The 22560-nt window shown below is 38.0% G+C and overlaps 1 protein-coding gene across 2 annotated transcripts; it reads left to right on the forward strand.

Moving 5' to 3' along the window:
* Positions 1–11155: 11155 nt before the first annotated feature.
* lratd2b (LRAT domain containing 2b) lies at positions 11156–12872 on the forward strand. Of its 2 annotated transcripts, none has more exons than XM_027007257.3 (2): positions 11156–11432; positions 11526–12872. In XM_027007257.3, the coding sequence occupies exon 2, from the start codon at positions 11653–11655 to the stop codon at positions 12472–12474; it is 822 nt and encodes a 273-aa protein (XP_026863058.1). In that variant the 5' UTR covers positions 11156–11432; positions 11526–11652; the 3' UTR covers positions 12475–12872. The 2 variants fall into 2 exon arrangements, with proteins under 2 accessions (XP_026863058.1, XP_026863060.1); XM_027007259.3 differs by having other exon boundaries at positions 11156–11369.
* The last annotated feature ends 9688 nt before the right edge of the window (positions 12873–22560 follow it).

Here is a 22560-nt window from a genome sequence, read left to right on the forward strand (position 1 = left end):
ATGCGAATGTTTACTGGTATCTGACAGACATTTGACTGGTACCCAGCGGACATTCACCCCAACAGATATTCTGGCTGCATGCCTGGAAAGTCCTCCCACCCCACCCACTTCTCTTTCTATGCTAACCCTGCACCAGCTAGCAAATGTGTTTATTCAACTGCTTGTAGCAAACACTGTGGTGATGAGGCCAGTCAAGCCAAGGTGGGATTTCTGTGATCTCTGAAGCCATATGAATTGTGATTTAAATTAAATCGATTAGATATGGTCTATTTTATAGTCTTTTTTTTTTTTTTTTTAACTGAATGGTCTTGCCCCCTTCTTTGGTACTCAGTGAAGATTGACCTGTATGTCATGAAAATGCCATACGATATAAATATATTGCGGAAAGTCAGGTCACAGTCTACTGTATTCAAAATAGTTCAGTGTTACCATTTTTGTCACAGCTGAAACATATTTACATAATATAAACTTAGCTAGAGGAATAAAGACCTTTTATTAGTTTATCAACACTACTGTACACTACTTTTATTGAAAATAAAAATACCTATATTGTGTTCTATTCCCTTCCTGTCCTTTTATGCTATTTCAGGAGTAGCCACCACACTAATGGAGGAAAAGTACCTACTTATGCGCTCAGTGTAACGCTAATCGACTAAATCATCACAAATCAACAATTAAGCATTTTAGATTTTAATCACCATCCAACACTGCATCTATAGCCTTCCACTAAGACATCTGAATATACTTGTTAAGGCATCCTTGCGATTTTTAGACTGCAGTAGTGTTGCAGAGTGTAGCAGGTCATATGGCCTACTACAGTTACTGAGCGCAGAGTAGAGTAGGGTAATGAACAGAAACAGCGAGTAATAAATCCAGAATGTTGTGGATCACCCCTTCACCGTGATGCTCACCAAAGGAATCAGTGGGTCCAGTTAATACTTTAAATATTTAGATTTTGAGGAGGCTGTTCTGTCATTTTTATTTGACAAGGCAAAAAAATAAAATAAAATAAACAACTAACAACAACAACAACAACAACAAATCAACCTAAAATATACCCTAATTCTCTAAAATTCCTTCCATATAAAACACAAATTAAATAATTTAAAAAAATACATTTAATCACAAATAAAACTATTTGTTTTAGAAATTGCTTTTCCATCTTACACTGTATTGTGCTCATTGGGGTTTGGCTATCCCATGAGCTGAGACAGCTTTTCCACTTAAAGGCAGTGAGTTGTTAACATCTGCTGCAGAGAGGAGACAGATGAGCAAGTCCCATTTGCCCTCCTGCAAAGGTTTAAGATCACAACCTGAGACTTGATGAGAAGTGCTGAGCACTACTGACATTTGGATTAGGAGATGGATTTGTAACCAGCAGACCAAAGTGTAATCTGAGTGGTAGGTAAAAAAAAAAAAAAAAAAACCCCCACAAAAGAACATGAAATCCAGTCTGATGTTACTGGCAAAGCAGATGTCATCAAATATATTGATAGTCCAAATTCTGCCCATAGGCAGCTGTTGGTCCAGTGCTGTAATCACTGGATCAAGGTGAGATCCCCACATGGGGAAGTGACCATGTAATAAACATACAATTACGTCACAGACTCCTGTGCTGTTTACATTACAACTTACCTTGCCCTAATTCATTTCTGACTTCCACATGTGTCAAAACTGATTTTTCTGAAGCACATATTAAAAAGACTTTTACAGTCTTGTATTTGACATATATTTGGATTAAAAGTCTAACCAAGGTGTGATTTAAACTTTATTTGACTGTAATGTTCCGCTGAGGTTAGTGATCTATAGCAACTAATTTTCAAACCGCTGAGAAACAGGGCAGTAGCTCCCTCTAGTGTTCACCGAAGCCCGAATAAGCCGTACTACTGCAATAGCTCTGCCTGAACCTCTATGACCTCTGAACAAACTCAGTTTGTTTTTATATTTAAAAAAAGCACAGCAGAAAGGAACTTTTGCTCAATTTTATTTTCAGAATCTTTGCAAGATTCTCAACATATTAAATAAAATGAAAGCCATTAATCATGCAATAGGAATATTTAGGAAAACAAAAAAGCTGTGTTGATATTCAGTCCCAACATGCAAATACTGTAACATCCTTTCATAACACACATTTCTTGCACCTTAATTCTGCAGTAATATAAATATTGAGCAGTGTGCTTTTAGTACCTTCATATTTACCAGTGTTAAATGTTTGACACTTTGACGGACATTTTTACAAGTTTAAACTGGTTATTCTGCCAGAAACAGCTAATAACAGAACTCTCACAAAGTAGCAATTTGATAGCAACACCTGACATGTTTCTATATTATGTTAGAGACTCTGAAAGCTTACAAGACTATTACGTAACAGGAAAATAAGAAAATGACAGAAGAGACAGGCACTCTCTTACCAGAAGAATGACAATATCAATATCAATATCAACATCACCTGTGACCTCACTGTACTGGTAAGAAAGCATTGCCCGCCAATATGTCAGGTTTAGTGGGTGATGCATTCAGCTTTGTAAAAACTCAAGATTTGCTTTATAAGTGGAGAACGAGGCTGGATGGTCTGCAGAAATCATGTAGCCAGGAACTCTAGGAACTCAATTTTACATAGCAGTAAAAAATGCAGAAAAGAAGAAAAACTAAGGCTGGTGCCTGTAGTGTATGAGATGGTTTCCATGGTACCTGCCACGTAGCAACTGGATTTCAATGTGAGTAAGCAGAAGCTTTTTTGACTACCAAATGTAAATGCATGTGCTTAAAATCTTATCAGGATGCAATCCACATCCTAGTCCCATGAAATCACTAGGTGTAAACAGCCTACTACATACTGTATACTGAACTCTGCACTCAGAATATACTGTATACCGCATACTGGTCCTCAGCATGTTGCATGATGTTGCATGACAGAATGCAGTACATCATAAGCACAGCTCTGGTCAGGTACTATAATATTTGGCCACAGTAGCCTCCAACTTTATCAAATGGAAGAGCTTTGGAATCAGTAATATTCTTGTTGGATCTGGCCGCACAACCAAAATGAGTAAATGGATATGAGAGGCTATGACTGGATGGGTAACCAAGGACCCGATGGTTATTATGAATGATATCCAGAGATCCTTTGTGGAGATGGCAGAACTTTACAGAAGGACAACCATCAGTGTAGCACTCCACCAATCAGGCCTTTATGGTAGAGTGGCCAGAGGAAAGCCATTCCTCACAAATGAAATAGTACAGCCTGCTTGCAGCTCAAAGTCCATAAGAAGCAAGATTCTCTGGTCTGATGAAACAAAGATTGAACTACTTGGCCAAAATTCCCAGTTGTGTGTATTGGGGAGGGCGGGGAAGCAGGCTCTGAGCATCACCTCATTAAAACCATGCTGTGGGAATGTTTTTCTGTGACAGGCTCTGGGAGTCTAGTCAGGATAGAAGAAAGATGGTTGCAAAAAACTAAAGCAATCCTAGTTAAAACCTTTTCCAGCATGAAAATCTCAGGCTCGGGTGAAGGTTTAAATTTAAATTTTCCTAAGCACACCACCAAGAAAACATGAGTGGTCATTGTCAGGAAGACTTGAGACTGTCACTGCTGCCAGTGATGCATTTCAGTGTTATAGTGTTGTTGTTGTTGTTGTTGTTGTTGTTGTTGTTGTTGTTGTTGTTTTTAAAATCCGTTTTAAAAAAACATTCTAAAATCCTGCTTTTGCTTTGTCATTGTGGAGTATTGTGTGTAGATGGGAGAGAAATAAACATAAACACAGGCTTAGGCCAAATATGAATTTAACTGAGTAAGTCTGTGCTTACTGTGTCTATGTGCAACATTATAGTGCATCAGGCATTAGCAGGGCAAACTGATGGCTATTGTTGCAAATTACATTTCTATGAGAAGTTAGAAGAGTAAAACGTCGGGCACAACAATAAAACCACTCATGAGGTGAAGTGAATAACATTGATTGCCTTGTTAAAATGACATTAAAATGAAAGTGTGGAATATATGAGGCAGCAAGTGAACAGTTCTTGAAACTGATATGTTGGAAGCAGGAAAAATGGGCAGTTGTAAAGATCTAAGTGACCTTGACAAGGGCCAAATCTCCAAAATAGCAGCTCTTGTGGACTGTACCTGGTACACAGTAGTACCTATTTAAAGTGGTCCAAGAAAGAACAACCAGTGAATCAGCAACAGGGCCATGGGAGCCCAAGGCTCAGTGTTGCACACTGGGAGTGACGTTTAGCCCATATGGTCCCACCCCTCAGAACAGCTACTGTAGCACAAATTACTGAAAAGGCTCATGCAGGCTATGATGGAAAGGTGACATTTGCTACATGTGGAGTTGTCTAGCCGTGGACCTGTCAGAGTGTCCATGCTGACACCTGTCCACTGCTGAAAGCATCTACAATGAACATCACAACTGGACCAGGGAGCAATGGAAAGAAGGTGGCCTGGTCTGATTAATCCAGGCACTGGAAGGGAAAGACGGATTTATAGTTATTTTGACTATAACTATTTAAATATATGTGTATGTTTGCACCAGATTTCAAAGATCAGACAGACCAACCAAAGCTTTATCTGGATCAACTATAAGAATGCAAATGACTTAGTGGAACACTGGAGAACCACACTAGAACATATATATTATATTCTTTGTTGACTTGGATAGGTCAGAGGAAAACAGCTGAATTGGAATGATACCACTCAAATAATCACTTTTTACTGTGATGGGATGCTGAGCAGTGAAGTGTGTCAGAATGTAGCCTGTCAAACCTCGAGACAGATGTGTTATATGGGTCTCAGAAGACCACAGTGGGTTTGACTCCTGTCAGCCAAGAACAGGTATCTGAGGCTTTTGTGGGTACAGCTCTTTGAAACTAGACAGTTAAAGCTTGGAAAGATGGTGGTTGGTATATGAGTGTCAATTTCTACTGCAACATGCATAGGATTCATGGACCCAGTCTGCTGATGGTGGAGAAATGGTGCAGGCAATGTTTTCTTACCACACACTGGGACCTTCTGACACCACTTAATCATCAGCCACCTGTCACAGCCTATCTGAACATTGTCGCTGACCATGTGCATACCTTTATGGCCACTATCTTATTTACGGCTACTTCCAGCAATGTTGATGCACCATGGCACAACGAAACAAGTCATCTCAAACTGGTTCAATGAACATGACAGTGAGTTCAATGTACTTCAGTGGCCTCCACAGTCACCATGTCTAGATCCAGTGGAGAATGTCTGGGATGTTGTAGAACGGGATTTTTGCAGCATGAGTGAAAAATCTGTAGTAGTCACTCATGTCAGCATCATGCCAACATGACCAAAACCTCAAAGAAATGTCCCCAGCACCCTGTGAAACCTATAACATAAAGATCTGAGCAAATGAGGCCACTACACAGTATTAGTATTTACTAATTTCCAATAAATAGGCAAGAAATGAACAGTAACTGTACATATAGATGCAGTATGTTTGTTTGTATATATATATATATATATATATATATATAAAATCTCTTTATTTATTTATTTATGACACACACACACACACACACACACACACACACACACACATATATATATATATATTTATAATTTTTTTTATGACATATATATATATATATATATATATATATATATATATATATATATATATGAGACAGATGCCAAATTAATACATCTCGACTATTTGTTGTTTATTTAAATCATTTGTCACACTTGAGTGACATTATTAACTAGTGAGTTTTGTATATAAATGTGCTAATATTTGATACTTAATTTATAGCAGGCCTACTGAATGTGTGAATGTGTGAATGTGTGGGCCCTGTGAACACACGGGCCCTGTGTATGTGCTAAATACATAAGGTCTATCTTAAACAATGATAAGTGCAATAAACAAGTGCTAGAGTTTGTTAAACAACATAATAAACAATACCCTACAATATAAATAGATGGGTCTTCAGTCTGCGGGCCCTGTTTCCTGTCCGACTATCTATTTAAGATTAGTGTTAGGATCAGATACCTTGATGAAACATTTATATCTTCATCACCCCGCATCCTCTGTGCCACTTTTATGTATCTGTTAATTGTCTCTTGTTATGCACCAAACCTCCTAAAATATCTGCCATAGGGATTGCATTGCATTTCTACTATTTATCTTAGCATTATTGGTCACTTTAAATTAGCACATTTGTATCCAGATCTGTCAGTGAGACTGACAAAACTAATGTCTCAATGTGTAATTTTGCAGTGTAATAGTTTTGAGATGTCCTTGGAATGAAGACACACCAGACAGTTCCCGCTCATAGAACAAAAGTCTTAATACAACGTAGCATGTGTTAAGGCACTATGTGGGTATTGTAGTTAAGACTGATGGCTGAATCCTTCTCCGTTCAGTCTCATCCTTTTAAACTATCTATGCTCTTCATGGACGTGATTTGTGAGATGTACAAATCACTTCTATTATTAGACTTATTATGATATCAGGGTTGGCAGTTTGGGATCTTTTGTAGGGAAACACAAAGAACTGCTGCACAATATATTCATGCATTTGTTCAACCCATGATGTGAGGATCAACAGACTGCTTTTTTCTGTCATGCAATTAATCTTAGTATTAATATTGTTAATTAATAATATAACTAATATATTATATATAATGTACAATTCCTCTTCATCTGGTTTTGATTTATGTATTTAATAACCATGGTTTGATGGTTTGACTGAATACACTGATTATTTGTGTGTGTGTGTGTGTGTGTGTGTGTGTGTGTGATGTTCCTGCCTTTATTTCCATGAGCCTTCAATAAATGATTTTAATAAAAATGGTTGGGTTATGCAGAACCAGTGGTAAGAACTAATCAGGCTCCATTCTGTAGTATGTGCCCAGCTGAGAATGGCTGAAGTGGGGTGTATGGCAGTATGAATGAAAGCACCTTTTGTCGTGTATTTTGGACAGAGGGAAGTGTTCAATTAGGGCTGAAGCATAGGATCACAGCACTTTCATCTTTTGCTTCCTTTTGTGCACTCTTTTGTGATCTTTCTCATATAGGCCCTCAGAAGGACATCATCATGTGTACACACACCCTTTGTAAGAGCTTCTGTCGACACAATAAACTGTGACTCAGGGAAATTGTTTTCCAAATTTTCTTGTAATCTTCATGCCTAAAAAGAAAGTGGTGTGTTGTTTTGACATTTTAATGCATGGCTATACTGAGCCTTTCAAAATACCTGGCACACAGAGCCCCAAAAATGACAAATGTATTCCTTTATTTCTTGCCAAACATGTTGCTTATATATACACAGAGTATATATACACTGAGCCTGTAAGCATAATAGTATTTTTTACATGCAAATCCATCACTGAAATTAACCAATGGTTGACATATTAAATTGCACACAATAAATACACCAACTCTGCCACCTAACGCCATCACAGACCCTTCAGTTTTACGTGTGGAATCGGTATGCACTGAGTCGCGTAATGACTGCAGATCTGTACAAGATACGAGACTGATCAGCAGATCAGCAAATGTCATCAATATGCTGTATGAGAATGTATTTCAGCCATGTTTTATTCAACAGTTTAAATTTATATATATATATATATATATATATATATATATATATATATATATATATATATATATCAGTTTAAATATATTGTAACGCGATGTGGCCCGAGTGCCACAATGCGCGGGGCAGGACGCAGAAATTACATTAACACATAACGATAACGGCAATCACAAGCATTACAAACATTAACACGAACATGAAACGGTTAACATTTAAATACGGACGATAAACACGAATACTTCTAACAACGATAAAGGGCCCATTACATCAAGACATTTACGACGTGACATCCTCAATGACCAACACTCTGCACACTTCAACAGGGATTTAAATATATACAGATAAACAAGGTGCAGGTGTGTGCAAGTGTGGCCAAACCACGTGACCGGCGGGAGGCGAGCGTTCCGTGACATTTAATATATATATAACACCACTCAAGGATTTTTCACAAATGCGACTCTTATGTACTGTTAGTGTACAATTGTACAATATATAAACATTTACTTATTTCTAGGTATATGATTCTCTCTTACAATAAGTATATTCAGGAAATCATAATTTGATATGGAATGGTATTTAATTTCTCAGGTGACTACCGGCATCTTGGGGTATGGATTATTTTAATGCACAGAACAGGTCAGACAATCAGCCTAATTTATAACCAAACCACTCAGTGGCTCTGAAATTCATTCTTCACTTAAATACTACCACCATGACATGACTCTTAGCAAGCCATGTGCTTGATAGATTTTCTTTTCAAACCATTCACGTTGCTAAGAAGGGTAGCAAGCTACCACAGGGAAAATTAGACCCCACTGTGTCAGGATTGTGACCTACTTCTCAAGGCCTTTTTTCATGATATGACCTGAAGAGAATGTTCCACTTTCAGCACAGCAGTGTCACTGAAATTATGTATACAATAGTTTCACGGACTCCGGCACTAGAGTTGCGCCTTTACAAAAATAGGTGCTGACATCTATCTTTACAGGATCTGAAAACTTGCAAAAAGGCTAGAAGAGATAAAAAATGCTGGTGTCACATGAACAAGCTGGATATATAACATTATACATAGTTATTCAACTCTTTGTACCAATATACACCACAAAGTCCTTCATTATGAATGAGCGCAGAATTGCTTTGGAATTGGAATGTAGACTATGAACTTCTCTGCTCCTTTAGAGGTCAGTGCACCATAGCAAACAGGCTACAACCACGCTCTAATTTTTCTATCACTTACACCAAATTACAGTAGACATGAAAAATGTTCATGGATGAGTTCCCCAAATCATCACAGAACTAAGGCCACGGTATGTTGTTGAGAAAGATAATGCCAACACATCTCTGGGAATCCCATTATGCATATGAACCCAGCTGATCTAAGAAATAGGAAAAGGGATATCTTTTAATTCTTGGGAATTTAAAGTCTGCTAACCTTTGAAGTTTATACTTTAATGTTTTAAACTTTAAGCTTTAAGCTTTAACCTTACTCTGTGAAAGTTAAGTAAACATGTTTAAAAGAAAATAAGAAAAACAAAACCAACCCCAATGGCATGAGCAGGGGTGTACTTCACCTACAGGTCAGAACACTGCATTACAACCATCCCCAAGAAGACTTAGATCATCTGATAATTATCTCTCCCTCCTTTCACCTCTCCCAGTGCCTGTCACTGGGGTTTACGAGGGGACGCTTCCCTGGCGTGACACAAAGAGATATGCACCAAGCACTTCCAGCAGTAATCCATCTTTGATGGAGCACTGTAGCCTTTGGGACCATACACAGGGAAAGGCGGGTGTTAAGGGGCTTACTCTTAGCTCTTTAATATTCTTCTGATACTACCAGAGCATGCCCAATGGAAACCAAATTGCTCTGGGGTGCATTTTTCCTACTTTGCTAACTCTTGGTGGTGGTTATTTTTCTGCAGTGCGTGTGTTTTTTTCCCCTGACTTATTATCAAAGATGCCTCAAATTGCAGTCACTCAAATGTTGAGTTGTGTCTCTGTGCAGGACAGAAAAGCTCTCTGGTCTTTGTTCCTCATTATTTTACATCCTGAGTCTAGAAGCCTTAAAGTGACATCACAGGCAGACTGTTGGACAAAGGAAAAAAAAAATACCCCGACACCATTCTAATGTTCAGAGCAGGGGTTCTAGAGGAGCAGAGAAACTCTTTGTAGAGCTTCAGGGCTTTGAGGGATTCCCGCAGCTGAGTAGGACGGCTGCTAAAATGTCAGGTAGTTGAAATTCCTCAGTTAACACCACAGGAGAATGCTACTGGGTGTGAGGATCTTTCTAACGCACTACTGGAGAAAATGTCACCGTGTCGCACACTTCACTGGATGCAGTGATCCAACCACGTGTCATTCACATGTCACACATGAGAACCTGGACCGAGCACGAATACAGGGTAGATATTTGCCTCACTGTCAGTAAAAGACACTGTCAAACATAAACTACTATTGATTCTCAAAACAAAACATAAACAAAAAAATATCAATGACAATCTCAAAAGCACCAGCAATTTTTGTCTGAGCTCTGAAGACCTGGAGATAATGAGAAACATACATATCTTACAGCAACATCTGGACACCCCTGTGCAAGTCCTTTAGCTGAAGTACACAAACATACTCTCAGGCCAGCTGTTAAGAAACAGACTGGCCAACATGCTTAGACGTGTAGACAGAATGAACAACACCAGAATTCAGCAACAGGGGCACACTGTAGCTGTGTACATATCCATCTATCCACCCACCAAGAATATGTTCACAAAAAATCTCACAAAGATTTTGTAGCAACTACAGTGACTAGCTTGACAGAGTTGCATTGCCAGTATTTCATGTGCAAAGGGTTCTGTAACTTTATTCTGTGCTCATGCAATCACTGGCTTAACTCTGGGTTATGATAAAGTTTAGGTACTTTGTGTACAACAACACCAGGCCCATTTTTCCAGAAACAACATAGCTGTAGCTCAGCAATGTTGCAAGCTACAGCTGAAAACAGATTTCACTACTTCAGTATTGTGGGGTTTTTTTTTTTGTTTTTTGTTTTTTTTGGTCCAGCTGGTACATTGCATCCCAAAAAAAAAACTGTTATACCAAAACAAATGATAAAACACACTTTGCTAATTATAAATATAACAATTGTTTTCACATCATAACTTTATTTTGGCTATTACGTATCTTGATAACACACAGTCAAGACTGGTCAAAGGTCAGTAACGTGCTATGGAAACAATGTTTGTGTGACAGGTTTTGAGTGAGATCTCACATAAAGCTCTTATTCATTTAACAATAAAATCTAAGAATTTCTAAGAAACATTCTGGGACTTTTCATTTGATGAGCAAGCATATATAATATATGCTTATATTCATGGTTTGATATAATTGCATTGCATTTACTCACACACATGAATCCATTTTTTACTGTTTGGTTGAACAAGCAAATATAGGCCTATTCTTGAATACTCGATACGAAATATGAATAATTACTCCTGAACAAATGTTTTTGTGTACGTGTACTTATTCACCTACGTAGTGCACTGTCTCTTTAAATGACAGCGCATTGTGCAAATACTAGAGTGGATATTTAGTCCGGCGAGATCGCAGCAGTCGTCAGAACATTAAACAGGCGACCTGACTTTGGATAATACGACAAAAGAGAGCTACAGATCCATATAATGTTACTTTAAGATTAAACTCTTTTGGAAAATCTAGTGAACCACGACGTACCCTACTGTTTGTATTTTAACGTCGTTTAGACTACGCCGGTTGTTTGTGGGTTTACGCACGCAAGGAAGCGAACAGGTGAAGTACACCTGTTCAAAATTTTAACAAGAGCTGTCTAATCATGAGTATTATCTGAAACAGGTACAGTCGCCCAAAATTTCCGGAGCGTGCAAGTACATTAGATGAATTAATCTGTGTCTTTTTTGTAATTGTTGACCATCATATACTTCTCAGAGTGGAACCTTTTCTCACCGTGGTAGACTCCGAGGGCGGACTGACTACGTGTTGCGTTGCTGAATCGCTCACCCTTGCCCTTTAGCGACGGAACCTGAAACTGTTCATTGGAGTCCTTTAAAGTGTTATGGGAAATCGGGTGGAAAAGCTGACACATTTGAGTTATAATGAAGTCCCCACGACGGACCCAAACGGACACGAACAGGACGACGATGGTCCACGCATCGGAGTATCGTACATATTCTCAAATGATGACGACGAGCAAGAGGAGAACATAGATGGGACTGAGAATGATGCGAACGACGATGGAAAAGAATATGACAACCGCAACGATACGGGATGCTCGGTGTATTACCGCGATGAATGTATTTACGAAAGAAATATAAACTCTATAGAGATGGGTACGCATCCTTGCGAGAACTTGCTAAACAAATGCAATCCTGGCGATCTGGTGGAATTTGTGACAGTCGGACAGTATCCACATTGGGTGGTATATGTGGGAGACTTTCAGGTGGTTCACCTACAAAGAAGTGAGATTAAACTAAACTTTCTTTCTGACGCAAGTCAAGGTAGAAGAGGCAGAATAGTGAACGACTTGTATAAATTCCGTCCTTTGAACTCGGATGTTGTGGTGCAGAACGCAATGGATCAAGTCGGCGCGAAAGATCAACATGTTTGCTGGAGAAACTCTGAATGCTTTGCCGCTTGGTGCAGATTTGGAAAGCGTGAATTCAAAATGGGGGGCGAGATTCGGATTGGCAAACAGCCATACAGGATGAAATTGCAACTGTGTGAAAAGAAAAGTCACGTTTTGGAATTTCAAAGTCTGGAGGATTTAATCATGGAAAAGAGAAGAAATGACCAAATAGGGAGAGATGCTGTGATCCAGGAGCTGGCAAATCATTTGAACTGCAGTGAAGAAATCCCCAACGATTATGGTTGTAATTGATCAAATTGAATCGTTTAACTGTGGATCACTCTACATGTATGCTTAGTCGTAAAATCTTAACAGACAAAGTTGATAAGCAATTGATCCCAAATTTTGCCCCCAATAAATACTTATATTGCATTAGAATTTACAGTATCAGGATAGGCAACTTTTATAATCAGATAGGCCTACTCTTTTTTTAACTCATCCATTATACTGTCAGCAAGTTTCTTTTACCTACTCTCAGATTTCATAGGCTGTGATTTTCTCTGACAGAGTTGCGCTGAAAGAGAGCTTTTCCTTTTTAAATCTTGTCAAATTTAATTATGCACTTATTTGAAATCCATTACATGTGTTCTATCTTTGTATGGACACTGTAAACCTCAGTCAGTCAATAAAGCATGTTTATTTTCGCTAAACATTTGCTTTTTAAACTCAGTCTTTTTCTGTGGTACTTGATACAGTGGTTTCAGGAAAGAGGTAGTGTAGAATAATTATCTTCTTCCCAGGAGAAATTGCCATTTTAGCATCTTCATTCTGTGATTTTTACCGAGCTATGGAGCTATTAACTGGACCAGATTGATTTCAGCCATCAAATCCTTGGATCATTTTGCAATATGTCTTATTTAAAACATCAGAAAAACATCTACAGGAACAGTTTGGGTGGGATTTAGGTAACAATTATTTGCTAAAGCTTATCCAGAAAATATAGTCAGGAAAGGGGTGTGTGATAAATCTTCATTCTGATCACGTGACTAGCTGACTTTGATTTCGTTTGTGTAAATATATTTTTGCAGCCTAGGTAGTCTTATGTAATATATGGTAAACTTTTCATGGTTTTCCCAAATCCACTTGGACATCTTTTCAGGAATGTTGAATGACATGGCATAGCTTCAACTCATCAGATAATTACCAATCTTGTCATAAATTGAAATGGATGTTTGTTGTGCTGTGCTAAAACTCTCCATGACCTGAGATTGATGCCCCAGATCTAACACTCAGCCCTTTTTGCTATGATGACTTGTCAGTATGGTAAATTACCCAGAGTGTGTGATGTAAGGTACTTTACCTAGAGTGTGTGATGTAAGGTACATTACCCAGACGCTGTGAAAGGCACATGTAAAGTCTGAGTAGCTTCTGTACATTTGCATCATAATACCAGGCTGAAGATTCCTAAATTTGGCAGAAACTGTAAGATTATATCGCCTACGTAAATCTTTGTTTACCCAAAGAAGAGAGGATTTACCCACTGCTACTGGAATGATGATGTACAGAGAGTAATGGAAGACAGCTGCTCTATATCAAATGTTTCAAAGTAAAAGGCCTAATGAGATTTGAATGTCAGTACTAGCCACTTTGTCACCAGATGTTGTCCACATGAAATCAAACCTATAGTCATATGCAATCTTCAATCTTTATTTTAACTAAAACAAAGGCATCATTTGTTTTGTAAATACTATGGTCTCTTACAGAACAAACACCTGATGATTTGGTAATATTAAAATTATTTTAATTATACATGCAATCACTAATTTATTATGTAATGTGCCACTAAAAATGAAAGCACAATTGATGTATTTAAATATATATTTGTTCCATAAGGATTTGAGTGACTAAACTTACTTTCCCACCTTTTAAACTGTATTTAAACTGTATATTTCGTACAAATCTATTATTTGTTAGCATTTTTGGTCCAACTGTAAGCCTTCTAAATCTCTTTTTAAGAAGTCACATAAAGTCTTGAAATGTGCTTGTATCAGTGGTACTAGTAATTTTTCACCATACACAACCTGGTTCAGTTAACACTCAACATCAAATCTACACAAACCAATAGCTGAAAAAAGTATTAAAGTACTGCCCTATCTATACCATCTTTAAGTAGATGATGCCCATAATATATATATATATATATATATATATATATATATATATATATATATATATATATATATATAGGAGGAAGTGGTTAGCTGCAATATATATATTGTTTCCTATGCTGAGTGATTGTATTCACATTAATTATGCTATCTTCTTAGTAGTTATACTGGTGGTTTATATCAAATAATGATGAGACAAACATGACCTGGATAATATGTAATAATATTCTTGGATAATATTTTGATACACTATATAGCAAAATAGCTTTCAAAGTAAGAGGTCTCTACAAACTAAGACATTTTTCTCAGAGAGTAAGACAAGGAAGATCATTTGAATCCTCTGCTTCTTTCAGTGTCTCAAAAGCCATTCTGTTGATACTCATAGGAAAATGCTGTGTAGTCAGTAGTGATCTGACAAAAGCTAGACACAGTTGTCTTATATAGGAACCTTCATTGTATTGTTGTCTGGTGCATGCAAAGCCACACCCATCCTGTGTTGTTGCAAGGAAGATTGTCCATAGGCCTATCCCACAAACTAGAAAGCAGACAGGAAATACCTCCCATAAAAGCACAGATAACAAACACTGACTTCCTGTTGTAGAGGGTCCCCTTCTCTAAAATGAGCATTACAGGTCAAGCACAAATTACAATATGATATTTGACTGGCTAAACTTTGTTACATTAACAGTTAGGGAATAAAAGGATAAAGCTAAGATGTTAGTTCTTTGGTTATTTGCATCTTTAAGTGATTAGAATTTTGCCAGTGACATGCATCATTGGGTGGAAAGATTAAGCCTTCTGTAGAGTGTGCTGGGTCTTGGTTATGTTTGAATAGGTAGGAATCAAGCGAATTGCACAAATTCTCGGAAAAGGGTATATATGTGTATCCTTTGTAGAAAAAAAGGTGTAATCTATCTCCTTCCTTGTTCCTGGAACTCTTTTCAAAAGTATTATTCCTCTTGCAGATATTGTTTAATTAAAATTATGATGTTTTATTATGATGGGGCAGTAGTAGTTCCACCAAGTTACCACTGTTGGGACCCTGAGGAAGGCCCTTAACCCTCAAAGTTGTATTCAGTCATAACTGTAAGTTGCTTTGCATGAAAAATTGTCAGCTGAATGCCTTGAATGTATTAGTTAATGGAATTTTAACATAACCTTAAAAAACTTGTAGGTCCAAAAGAAAGAGAAATGAGCTTGCTTTTGTTTGATATCTCAAACACAGCCTCTGCTTGGCCACATCCACATTTTTCTTTGCTCTGTTTTATAAATCGATCTCAGTCCTGTCTCTTCTCAGTCCTGTCTCTTCTCAGTTGTGTCTCTTCTCAGTCGTGTCTCTTCTCAGTTGTGTCTCTTCTCAGTTCTGTCTCTTTCTCTCCTAGCCACTGCCTGCTGTGTTAGGAGCAAAATGACTGGCTCACTCACTGCCCTTCAGTTCCATGGAAACATTGAGACAGTTTGCACTGCAGGGTCCCGTAATAGCAAACGTGTCAGAGACCAGAGAAAGACTGGGGGGGTGGGGGGTGTCCATGTTGTCAGTGTTCAACGTCATGGAACAAGAAAGGTGAAAACATGAATGGGCAAGACTTTCAGCAGTGACCTTCACAGAGTTATTATAATGTTATAGTAGGTTGATGAAGGCAAGCATGAGCTCATAATGGACCATTAACATAAAACACTCCAGCAAATTACATTCAAGCTACTGGAATGATATTGTATGATATTAAATTGGTTTGAAATTGTGAAAAGTAGGAAAGATATTTGTCTTGCCTCATGAAATGATACATTTTATGGTAATCTTCCAATTTATAATATACCAACCATACTTTTGACCTACAATAGTTCAATTCAAGTGAATTTAATATTTAATTTCAAGCAAGGTTTTACTGGAACAGTAAGCACCCAGACCGCAAAACTTCTTTGTCAGAGCAATTATTTAAAGTTTGATTTGATAACTATCAACGACCTTCCTACTGATTCGATTGTAATTCTGTAGCTCACTCTCAGAAGTTCAAATGGATAATTGTGAATATAAATCTTGGTTGAAAATAAAAGGGTCCCTTTCAATAACATTATGCTAATTAAGAAGAATCCCATCTTTCATGGAAAAGGGCTTATGAAGAGGAATAATAAGCTGTATTGTTCGGGTGGTATTTGGGCATCTCTAATTCCACCACAGAACATCTGAACCAACAGCTTGTTGCTGGGATTGGCTCAACCGGATCTCCAGGTTCACCCAAGCAAAGTGGGCGCAGTTCTACGGAAGGCACCTGTTTCAAACAAAACCACTCTAGCACACAAAATGCCTAATTGTATGTGTGAACTTGAAGTGTAATGAAAGTGAAGACATCTTTAATTTAAGATTTTACCTCTATCATAGCTCCTTTAGTGGAAAACCGATATCACCATCTATTTTATATTGATATGTAATCTGTGTTTGTATGAAATTGACTCACACAAAGTCCTCAGTCTTTTGTGTTTTATTAACAACATTCCTTTGAGTTTTCTGTGGGCAGGAAATTGTGTCTCAAGCACAGTCAAGACTGTAAATAAGCTCACTCCACAAATCTCCATGTACCACTGTGAGCAAATTGCATTATTTTGGAAGTATGTCAGTCTGATGTAAGCATGTTTGGTTGATGTTTGACCAGAGCACAAATAAGACGAGAGATAAATTATACGTGTGGATTGACTAGTGAGAGAGATTCTGTTAATTCATGGAACATAATCTTGCTTGCATATAACTGAACCTGTGCTATTTCACATACCTGTTTTGAAAACTATGCTAGCAGTTTTTTTGTTTTTTTTTACCCGAATGCATGTAATCTGTCTTAAACAATCAATGCCCTTTCTCTGCAATTTCAGGTCTCCTAACAACATAAAAGAGAAAAGAAACATGAAGAGCTGCCTCATTTATTTAAATCAATTAAAAAATATAGACATAAACATATTTTATGTAAACATCACTCTATTAGCCCCATGCTGAAAATGTTATCATCCATCTTGTAAATCTATTATGCAGGCAGGTGTGCAGAACACCTCAGGCAATGCCTACTGGGCCATTAAAACAAATGCAAATTTATTGTCTTATTTTGGAAGTGCACACTTTTATAAGGTATATGACCTCCTGAAAAATAACATGAATAACCCAAACAGTACATGAGACCTCCACTAACCTCAATAATGACCAATGATATACATTATTAAGACCTGGGACCTATTCAATATCTAATATAAGTCTAGTGTAAAATGAAATGAATGGACTAAAAATGTTACTGAAGATATAGGTTTAGTTATTGTTAGTTATAGGTTTAGTTATTGTTATAAGATATTGTGTTCAGTAAACCAGGCATTATCCAAACTTGAGCAATGCACAGGAGTAGTGGTTCATGAGCATATAGAACTGCAGTGGATGTAACCTGGTAAAAGTCACAAAGAAGGTAAGTCTCTGAAGTGTTAGTGAAATAGCTAGCAAGTCACCAGACACTGCACTTGTTTTTACTCGAACAAGTGCCTCTGATCCAGCCAAAGGGACAGAGCAATACCTCTGGGTCTTTAAAAAGTTTTAAGAGACTTTTTCAGGGAGCCACTATTACATGTCCTTGATTAATGCCACTATAGTCCAAGGTCTGTTGAATAAGTCATCAAGCCATGATTCAGTTCGTTTTCACGTTCTTTTTGATAAGATGTCAAAGGTGTGGAAACGCACCAGCTACTGTGCTTTTGGTCCAGACTACATGCTAAGCACTGGCTTGCCATGGTAGTCATTGGCATTTTATGGCAGTCACTGGCATTGCAGTTAAAAGCTAGCCATTGAAAGAGAAAGGCATCCAGGGCTGTCTTACACTGGTTCACACTGGAAAGCAAAATATATCAACATTAAGTCACAATATAACTAATTTACTCTGGATGATCGCACAATAGAACTGAGCTGATACACTCCAAGCACACTGGTGATCAACAATCCCGCATAACCTGAGGCATATTCTTGGGAGCTCTTAGATTAGATTTATCTCCCAGCCTGTTTGTACTGTGGTATTAGATTAAAAATGGAAACAATTTGAGAAACACAAGTCATTTAAATATATTATATTGTGTTTAAACTGAACTGAAGTACTATTTTTTTTTAAAATACAAGTACATTGGTTTATTATTGCCATAAGAACTATACTCTGTTTAACATAACCTCTGGTATAAACAGTTGCTGGTCGCTGGTGTATCTGTCAGCTGACAACAGCCAGTGATCTCTGTGATCTGCTACGTGTGCCACCTCTATTGCCTTTCACTGTGGGACTAATGGAATCATGCAGCCAGCTAATGAAGCACAATGAGCCTGCTAGTTCTAAGTGAATTTATACCTTTCACTCCTCTTGCCCATCACCACTGTTTTAAAGTGAGTAGAACAGCATACCAGAGTGCAACAAAAAGAAAGAGGGACGGGAGGAAGTCCTCCACCCTTCCTTCCGTAGTCTGGGGGACACTCAAGACAATTGTGAGAATTGGATCAGGAAAGTGGGGGAGGGGGAATTTAAACATTTTTAAAACTGTTTTAACTAGCGTTGATGTGAGAATGGTAGATATGAAACAATGTTAAGCAGGCTTACATCCAGGAAACTACTTACAGTTTTGACTGGATACAACTTGAGGGTTAAGAGCCTTGCTCTGGGGCCCAAGAGTGGCAACTTGGCAGCAGTGGGTCTTGAACTGGCAACCTTCCGATTACCTTACCACTGAACTACCACTGCCCATAATTCTCAGTGTAATAGATAGACACAAATTGTGTACTTGCATCTCCCTACAAGCATGTTTAAAAGAGAAAAATACAATTATTCCTTATCTACTGTGACTTCCAACTGACATGGACTGATATAGACATCTAGTGTATTATAACATTATGTTACTGCATGATATTTTATACATTAGCTTGTTGTAAGACATTGATAGTGGTGAATCTTAAACATCCCCTCCTCCACGAGTTATATTCTGTTCCTGTAAACATTGGGGAGATATAGCTGCCAGGATTTCCTGAGCCTGATAGCACTCCGACTGCACTTCAAGCTTTGCAAATGTCTGGAATCTGGAATCTGAAACTAACTCACTGGCATTGTCCAGTATTAGGACAACTCACTGTCTAGTATTAGGACAATGTTACAGGTTTGGGACAGAAAAGTTACAAATGTAGGAGTGGACACTTTGCACACTTTTTCAGCAGTGCTATAATTGGAAACACAGTGAAAAACCTTTGTACTCCCAAACAATCTCCAACCCCCTAAAGGTTGAACCATAAGACGAAAAGGTGATGGAATCAAGGAAATGCAAGAGTGCATTACTACAAAGGGCCTCTTTAACCTTTACTAAAGCCCACTGGCACAGTTCCAATCACTGAACTGAATCTGGAGCATGTGATTGAGTGAAATCAGTGAAATGACTGGTCTCTCACTAGCAATAATAAAGCCTCAAAGATTAGCATATTATCTTAGGTCTTATGTCCGTTTATCAGAGGATGCACCATAACACCTTTGGTCTGAGTGAAATACCAAATACTGAACCTTTTCAGGTGTGAAATATTCACGTTTTTGTTATATAGCCAAGTACTTTCATTCTGCTGCCTTTAATTGTTACAGATGAATGTTTGGTTGAGGTTTACCACAGCATGTCCACAACAAGGAATGAGTTAAAACCATGGATTGGGCAGACAATTGATGTAAAACAAACAAACCTCATTCTATCTCATAATCTGTCTGTGGTATTATTTTACTTTTACTTATTATTAAAGAGATTTACATGGTCAGTTATGCCCTGAGTCGAGGTCACCTGACAGAGCTGCAGGGGGTGGAGCTGCTTTTGCTGCTGCTGATGTAGATGCTCTTACAACATGGATGTTGCACACATTGGTATGATTCTTTTTCTTACAAACCAGCAGTCTGTATTTGCATTTTTTTGGTCTCTGTTCTTCTCCATGCCACTTGGTGTTTCATCTGTGCTTGGATGTTTGTATACACAAGTTGCATGCAAATGATATTCCTTGATCATTACAGGAACATTGATGATGTCTTTTTACTAAGGGTGCCGCATACCAGGAGGTTTATTTATTTACATATTTTTGGGTATCGAGGGGGTTGCCCAGTTACCTCACCAGTGTTAGCCGCCACCAATCCCCACTCAGTGTCTGTATCACCCTTATCGTATTGCACCAACCAATGTGGGAGGCTACAGGGAGGACAAGTGAAGCCAGCTGCTACATTTTTCCAAACGATTGCTCAAACAGGCTCGGAGGAGACTGATTGCCCAGTTCTGCATATATTATCTTGTACTGGCTAGAACCAGTGCAATGGACAGGAAAGATGACCAAAGCCATCATTCCTACCACGAGAGGTGATTGAGACACCCTTTGATTACAGTGGCACTGCACCTCTCGAGGCAATTTATGTCACTGGGTTTTATTTGTTTTTTTTCACAGATACCTACTAATAGCTACTATTTTTTCACTGGTAGCCCCTGGTGTACAAATGCTCTTATAAGTTGGGAATCTTTGAACAATAAGCATGTCATTGCCTGGTTGTTGTTTATACCTTACATACTGTTCATCATAATCCACAGAGAAGTAGACACACTCACCAGGCTTGAACACAACTACAAGGCCTTGTTTGAATCACTTGGAGACTATTTTTATGTTTAAGTTCTAGCATTTAAATGTAGGTAATCCTGAATGTTTTTAGTCTTGTATTTAGGCACACAGTATAAACAGCTGTGTTAAACACATGCACATGGGGGAAGTTTTGTGGTTTCATTCTCTCACATGGCACCAGGCTGAGGCTAGAATATTCTATATGGAGATAATTATGTTGCAAAACTTGAGAGCTTGGAGGACTTGATCTGAAAAAGTGTAAACTAAGCTAAGATAGCCACATAACATCATTACAATTTAAGTTTTCACCAGGTGTCTATTGCAATCATATTTTAATACTGCTTGATATGCTTGCTTTATTAGCAATTATAACTGTTTTTATCTATAATTTGTATATTACACTTCCCTATTATGTTTCTCTATAAACAACATTTTGAAACAACAATTTTGTAACATTTCTTTAATACTACTAAAGACATTGTAAGACAAATAAGATAGCAGACAAGAGAGTAGTTCATAGAAAAATGCTTTTCACAGAGGAGACCAGAGTTTTCCTTCTCATGTGTGATATATATTCTGGAATATATGTGATATATATTGTGTATTTGTGAAGTATATAGGCATATCTGCCCAGTGTGATTGGTAGCACGGAAACTGGGACATTTTGAACTTCTGAGTGAGATATATACAAATAAAGATTTATTCTGTAGAAAGAGCCTCTAGCCATCAAATGTTTAGAATTAAATTGCAACTGACAGTATCAGGAGGCTGTGATATCTACCTTTTTCACTCAGCCATCTGTGTGAAAATCAGATCTAGGAAATTTCTGCTCTGCTGGTGAAAGGGCACATTCTGCAGAATCAATGGTTCTGACCAGTGACCAGTTCCAGCACATTCCAAGAAACATGCTGTGTGAGTGGACATCTTTACAAGGAGGCTGGAGTTGTCTTCAGAAACATTTGGCACAAAAGTGTCAAAGGTATATTTTGTCTTTTATTTATGGCAAACAAGTCCATGTTCAGACCACCAGAAAGTCCAAAAGACTGTGCTTCTGACAATAATGTCTCCACGGGAGGTGTTTCCACTGGCATATGGCGTACACATCGCATATAGGGTTTACACCATGCTGGGTCTTTGTGAAAATCTCATCTATTTGTATTGTTATAATATCCCTGCCCACTTCACTGCACTCGGAAGCATCAAAGGAGTCCTTTAATCCAGCCTTGTTCTTTTTTTTCTCCCTGAAAAACCCTCATCCATCCTCTTTGTGTCGGACGGTGACGGTCCTCTAATCCCTCTCTCACCTGCCTAATTTGTGCCTTGCCACTGATTCCCCTTTATTGTGAGGTCATGAGTGACTTCCTGTTGAGAACGCCTAATACCAATGAAGATGAATATTCACACAGTGGGCTTTGGGTTTGACCCAATAGTACTACCTCATATATTATGTCTTCATTTATGCCACTCTGGCTGTCTATTAACATGAGCTTCAGAATACTATATATTATATGGTATATTCCTGAAGCATATTTTTTATCAGACAGTTAATTAATAATCTACTATTTAATTTCATTCACTGTTTAATTGAATTGTTTTGCTGAA

The sequence above is a fragment of the Electrophorus electricus genome, chromosome 14 (genome assembly GCF_041902795.1).
Source record: "Electrophorus electricus isolate QZ-2024a chromosome 14, ASM4190279v1, whole genome shotgun sequence".
In the NCBI taxonomy this organism is placed as follows: Eukaryota; Metazoa; Chordata; class Actinopteri; order Gymnotiformes; family Gymnotidae; genus Electrophorus; species Electrophorus electricus.

Coding starts and splice junctions, on each gene's coding strand:
- lratd2b (XM_027007257.3), top strand. CDS start 11,653: ATGGGAAATCGGGTGGAAAAGCTGACACATTTGAGTTATAATGAAGTC.